Source organism: Oxyura jamaicensis, chromosome 1, assembly GCF_011077185.1.
Source record: "Oxyura jamaicensis isolate SHBP4307 breed ruddy duck chromosome 1, BPBGC_Ojam_1.0, whole genome shotgun sequence".
NCBI lineage: Eukaryota > Metazoa > Chordata > Aves > Anseriformes > Anatidae > Oxyura > Oxyura jamaicensis.
Genome location: NC_048893.1, coordinates 110,527,949 through 110,534,176, shown reverse-complemented (window position 1 = coordinate 110,534,176; position 6,228 = coordinate 110,527,949). Strand labels below are relative to the sequence as shown.

The 6,228-nt window shown below is 34.6% G+C and overlaps 1 protein-coding gene and 1 long non-coding RNA gene across 2 annotated transcripts; one reads left to right on the top strand and one right to left on the bottom strand.

Annotated features, from left to right (window-relative positions):
* On the bottom strand, positions 1-6,228 carry RIPPLY3 (ripply transcriptional repressor 3). The gene is made up of 4 exons (XM_035315759.1): positions 6,087-6,228; positions 4,866-4,935; positions 1,396-1,463; positions 1-393 (listed from the first exon to the last, which is right to left on the bottom strand). The coding sequence occupies exons 1-4, from the start codon at positions 6,194-6,196 to the stop codon at positions 246-248; spliced, it is 396 nt and encodes a 131-aa protein (XP_035171650.1). The 5' UTR covers positions 6,197-6,228; the 3' UTR covers positions 1-245.
* On the top strand, positions 379-5,376 carry LOC118160777. Its single transcript, XR_004747668.1, has 3 exons — positions 379-773; positions 1,199-1,267; positions 2,757-5,376. It is a non-coding gene; the product is annotated as an uncharacterized LOC118160777 (long non-coding RNA).

Genomic DNA, 6,228 nt, shown 5'->3' with positions numbered 1-6,228 from the left:
TTATTTTTTTTTAAGTTTCAGGGTTTTATTTAAGTCTCTAAAAACACAAAAAGATTTCCTCTTAATTTCCAGTTGCATTGACTCATTCTTCTTGGTTATATATCTATAAATAGTCTTCATAAGCTTTGATGTGTTTCTTTGTTCGGTCAGATGTTTGTCCATGCATTTGTGACAGTTCCTTTTTTGTTTTCTTTCTTTCTTTGTTTTTTGGTTACATTTTAGTAAAGGCTGACAACTGTTCATTATTAGGCTGAACTCGTTTCTTCTTCATCTTCCTCAGAGTCAGTGTCATCATTGTAGAAATGAATTGTAGCTTGTACTGGAAAACTAGCCAGAACCTTTTCTCCGATGTTATTAAGAAACTTCTGGGATTTGGACTTAGGCAAATATAGTCTGATAAGAAAACATTTGAAGAGAAAAAGAAAAACCATGAGATAGTTTCCCAGCTAACCTAACTTGACTACTAAAATCTATTTTTATCTATATTTGAAGGGAGAAAAATCCTGAGATTCCCTGTCATTTAAAATATAAATTACTAACTTAAAAGGTACTGTTAACTTGAAATTACCACAGTTGCTTTGGGCATATCATTCATTGTATTTACCTAAGGTCCCTCCCTGATAAAATGTTGCCAGGGCAATGATGCGTATTTGAAACTTTTTGTTCTGTTTTTCAGCTCAGTACAGAATGGAAGTGTCTTGTGTGACTGCAGGAAGTGAGAGGAATGTTCTGGGATTTTGAAATTAAGATTAAAACACCAGATTAAGATTGGGGTGGGTTGACTCTTGCACACAGGCTGATCTTAGTGATTTTAGTCTCTCCAGGTGGAGGAGGAGGTGGACACTGAGAGAGATTTTTTCAAAATTCGTATTATTTTGTGTTAACATCTTAAATATGTTATATTAATTTACATTTCAGGTTTTCACCTCTTTTCCCACTAAAGCAAAATTTATGTGGTCTATATATATATGCGTGTGGTTTTGTGTGCATATGTATGCACATCTTTTCCTCTCGGTTCCACTTTGGCCAGTTTTCAACTAACTTGACAAAGGGATAAAGGTCATACAATTTAAATTTCTACAACTTTTTTAAAATGGTGCACATAAAGAATAGGGATATTCCAATGCAAATATAAGTTAGATAAGGTAGGATAATGTTATTTCTTTTAAAAATGGCTTCTTTTGTATTTCATTATTAGAGTCTTGTTTTGGGTTCTGTTCAGTATGGGCAAATTTCCTGGTGAGGGGATAAAAATCTACAGACTTTGGTGAGTAGTTAAACTGCATGACTAAAAAGAAACACTGCAGAGACAAACTGATACTTCTCCGTAGAAGAAATATGAGTTTTCTTGGAGACTGTTACTTTCCCTAAATGAAGTGATAGGATTTAACTCACCTCACTGGATGTTGAAACCCCAGGGCTCCTTTTGATCTAAAATTCATTAGTCGACCATCCAGTTCTGACTGTAAAGAGACATGATATAGAATAGGCTAAAAATGAAAAGATCATTTTTTTCTTCTACAGGTAACTGTAAAATTCTACGGTAATGTTGCTTTGTTTGGTACTCTGCAGTTTTTCTGCTGACTAAACAGATTTTGGAGATTATTTTTGCCCACAGGCCGCCCATAGCTGTGCATTTAACAAAGCATTTGAACTTGTATGTTTTATGAAATATAAAGCTATGAAGTAGTGGACCTTCTGCTTAAGATCTTGTAGAATATCTGTAGAGACTGGTGAGGTAATAACTTCACCAGATAGACGTTCAGTGATTAGAAAAAAAAAGGGGGGGTTTAAACAGTTTAAATGTTTGGGGGTTTAGGTGTTTATAAAGTACCTCTTTAACTAACCAGTAGGTTGGAGTTGAAATGTTCAAATCAGCAAGCTTAATTTTAATCAAGGATCACAAGTGCATTAAGTGTCCAAACATTCAGATCAAGAGACAGCTGGCATCTGATACTTCTATTCAAACAGTGCTTTAAAAAGCAAGCATTTTTTGATACACCAAACTAGGTAGCAAAAATCCATTTTAAATATCAAAATGAAATTTAGCAAATAATAAACTCCTTAAAATTAAGGTCATGGTAAAAGAAAAAAAAAAGGCAGAAAAAGTTAACATTACCAAATCCCATTAGGACTGTACCTGAAAGCAACTTCCAAAGTCACTGAGCCCTATCACTTGGTCTTGTAGGCATATGTTCTCTTTCACATCTTCAAATAAGATTTCTTTTCTCTTCCTATTACTATAAACTTCACTTTGAACAAAACAGTAAGATTTCACTTTGCTGTACTATAATTTCTAGTGAACAGAATCCAGAAACTGTCTACTGCAAACAAGGATGACTTATGCGACTGTCAGAGCAATTCATCTATCTTTCTGAGGAAGTAGGCTTAAACATGAATATTTTGGTGGGCTCCCAAAAGCCCTTGGGCTACAGATTGAGCAAGGGGTCTTAAAGAATTATCTCTGTATTTTTAATGTTGGTCCTTTCTCCCATGCCTGCCTGTTCGTCTTGTAGCCAGAATGTTTTGTCTTCAGGCTGTTAGGTTTTTACATTAAAATTAAAATAGCCTTTTAACCTTTACTTTTAACCTTTACTGACCTTTTTTTTCTTGCTATCTTCTGTTGGGAGGATAGCATATATATATATATTATATATATTTAATATATAGCATATATATTTAATATATATTTAAAACTATATATATAATAATGTGTGTTGATTAAACACATTATATATGTACATTTTTCTTTTCAGACTGTAATAGAGCATTTCTGGAAAGCAATTTGATAAACCCAATTAACTGCAAATCTAATTCAGCTGTTTGCATACAGCAGAACATGTTTAGTGCTAATTTGTATTATGTTGCATAACTTTAAATTGATTTTCATGGCTTTTCTTCTGGCATAAATGACATTTACATTTAGTTAGTATGAAAAGGTTTAATTTTGATATAAGGAAAATGTGCATAAGTACACATAGGGTGTACTGTACTGTACATGATTTTGGCAATAGAAGTACAATTATTTTTATTTCTTTAATCTGTACTTCTGTTTTTTTAGTCCTTTGCTTGGCATCTTTTAGTTTCTCAGGTTAGTTTTATAAGTATATTCTTAAATCTTTTATTTAGTTACACAGATGGAGGATATTGACACTTACTTGCTTTTCTCCAGTGCTTGGAATGTCTACTGATCCATAAAACACTGGCATTTGTATGTATATCTTGTAGAAAATAGAAGTATATGGCATGCAACTAACTTGCAAAAACATTGTGATCAACCCATTTTTGAAGGCCTTCTAGAAACCTTAGTAATCTTGCTGAAGAAGATGCCTCTTGTTTCCTGCAGCCGTGGGATGTCCCTATGCATCAGCCAGCACCTCTTTCCACCTATACACCACACAAAACATCCAAGCATCTTTCCTCATTTGTCAAAAGTGCATATGAAGGTTCTCCTAAAGCACTCCCTGAGCCCTCATCTCATTCAGTCCCAGGTTACAGAGGCATCTACAGTGCTAAAAGAGGATTAGTGGACCGTAAGGAGTGGATGAGAAGGATCTGAGCAGCTTCAGGCAGGAAGGAGAAATGTTTTTAAAAATTATATATTTTTTTTTAAATGAACTGTTTCAGCTGAACTTAGTGTGAAACAATGCCAAGCTGTCAGCATGAATGTTATGCTAGTGCTGTTAACATTAGCAAAAATCCATGCGTGGTTTGTTTCTTTTGCACAAATGGGAAGAAGCCCAAGTGTGGATTAGAACTTGATTAAAACTTTCAAGCTGTTTGAATACAATTTTCTACAGAAATTGAATTTCAGTAATAAATCACAATTTCAGAAACCTTAATTCCTTGAAATTGTCACTGTAAGTATGCAATCCTTCTCATGAGAGTAGGATTGCCCTCATTCATAGCAAATTTGCAGGTGCCTCTGGGAAGGACATTCTTCTGCAAGCTTTCCCTAAGGTGCTTGCCGGGAATATGGCACTCTAAAAGATCTGTACAGCTACAGCCTCCATCTTCAAGAGGCAAAAAGTACATGATAAAAAGATACTTCACATGTTAGAATATAGAAGAAATTATGAGTCTTTAAAGACTTGCACTAAGGAGAGTTGTTGTCTTAACCTGCTGAGCTTTTGGTAAAAAGTTGAAGATGTAAATGTGGATCTGATGCTGCAAAAACTTACGCAGGTGCTTAAAACTAAGCATTGGAGCACCACTTCAATACATTTATTAAAGTTTGCGGTGTTGAGCCCTGTGTTGAATGTGCTTCAATCTCTTTTACTTTTATCCTCTGATGCAACAAATCTTTCTAAATAAGTAAATAGAACTAATAACCACTGGGCCTTTCAAAGGCATTTGTCAGTATGAGCTTTAAAATTGATTTTTCTTTTGATTTCTTAGCTGTTTTAGCTATAGCAACATCCCTCCCAAAATCAATCAACAAAACTGTGCACCTGAAGGTATATTTTTCATCTTAAAGTCATTTTCACTCCAACTCTTTTTTGCCATATACACAATATCATGTATGGGCTAGGAATGGAAAAATCACTCTGAGGATATTCTAATTCTTGTAATTAAGCAAATAAAAATTGATGTTGAAGTAAGTTGTTTTCTTAGTAAGCAGTGCTCTCTGTGGCTCTTTAAGAGCTGACAGTGATTTTATATCTAATACAAAATAGAGATACTCTTAAACATTATAATGTATAGAGCATTGTAATACAAAACGTTTTTAATGCTTTGTAATGCTTTTAAATTGACAAAAAAAAAAAAAAGGGATAGAAGACTAGGCCTCACTTCCTCTGTTCAAATAGCTTCCATTTCTACACCTGTTTTCTATACGGATTATTTTCTCCAGAATTTAATCTCACCATTTGTTGATTCTCTGTCATTTCACCATCTCTGGCTGTGAGCATCCAGGGCCTCCATAAAACAGGGCTGCTGAAAGATTAAGATAGAAAAGCACTCCCACAGTTAATTCTCTGTCGTAATATCCATACAGTATCCTTACAATACAAATGCTTTTGTTAGATTCTGCTGGCATCTTTTGTATTAACTTTTTTTCCACCACATATTGGTCATAGAGTCATATAATATCTGAGTTGGAAGGGACATATTTTGATTTGGTAAATCTGATTTCTATGGCAATATTAATCTGTCCTCTGTCTATGATCTGATTAAACAAGTTAGACAATCACTTGCACATTTTTAACTAAGGTATCATTTCCTATTAAGATTTCACAGCTCAAAAGGACTGCACTGCACTCCAAATTATGATGTAATTAATACTGAAATCTTTTTTGTTTATGCAGAACTGCTACAAAATAAAAAAGTAACTCTCCTTCTCTGATGCTATATCTAATTAAAGGTTACATATGGTCATGGTGTGCCTGGTTATTTATTGATTAGACAGCTTCAGCATTAAACTAACATGGGCAATCAGATCTAATTAGCTTAAGAGAGCATATACTGTCATGGATGCTATGTGTCCTATTTTTTGGTGATGACAATTTTAAATGGTATTTTCAGTAGTAATTTCCTTCTCTGCTGCTGTTACATGCATTTGGGGAAATGAAAAAGTGATTTTATATGTAAAAGGTAAATAAACTTAAAAAAAAAAAAATCAGTTATCGCAGCCTGAATTTCCATTTGCTTCCACTTACAAGTAAATCCTGAAATATTTGACTGACTAGGATAAAATATTGGAATAACAAATAAAATACCAGTTCCAAGCAAAATGTTTTCAGAAACATATTTTGCCCATTATTTCTGAAGTTGAAAATGGTGTTTCATTCTTTATTCAATGTCAAAATCATTAGATTTGAATACTTACAGTCTGGGCTTCTTAGTCATCTTGAAAGTGGCCATGTTGTTGTTCTTAGTGGCAGAATCCATTTATTGCTCCCCTTACAATACAGCTGGTGGTATTAAATTAAAGGGGATGCTCAGCGGTGCCTATAGACAGATGCAATACCTCTCCTTGGACTGGATTCCTGTTTTAAGGGAGTCCTGTTTTTCAGCTCATAGTATTTCTGGTGGAGCTTGGAATGGAAAGCCGGTGGAAAAAAGTTATCTGCCTGTCTCTGTCTTACCTCTGTGGCTGTTCTCCTGGATGGAGCAAGTGTTGCTGGGCGTCTCTGGAGCAATGACAGATGTGATCCACTGTAGCCCGGAGCGAAAAATCTGCAGCTGCACCCTCCATAGTTTTTGACGGTCTAAAGCCTGCTGTTTCTG

Excerpts from the sequence above, each read along its gene's own strand:
- RIPPLY3 (XM_035315759.1), bottom strand. The coding sequence starts at position 6,196 with ATGGAGGGTGCAGCTGCAGATTTTTCGCTCCGGGCTACAGTGGATCAC. Across the intron at positions 1,464-4,865 it reads TGACAGAGAATCAACAAATG|TCAGAACTGGATGGTCGACT; the intron begins GTGAGATTAAAT and ends GTCTCTTTACAG. Across the intron at positions 394-1,395 it reads GGGTTTCAACATCCAGTGAG|ACTATATTTGCCTAAGTCCA; the intron begins GTGAGTTAAATC and ends TTTTCTTATCAG.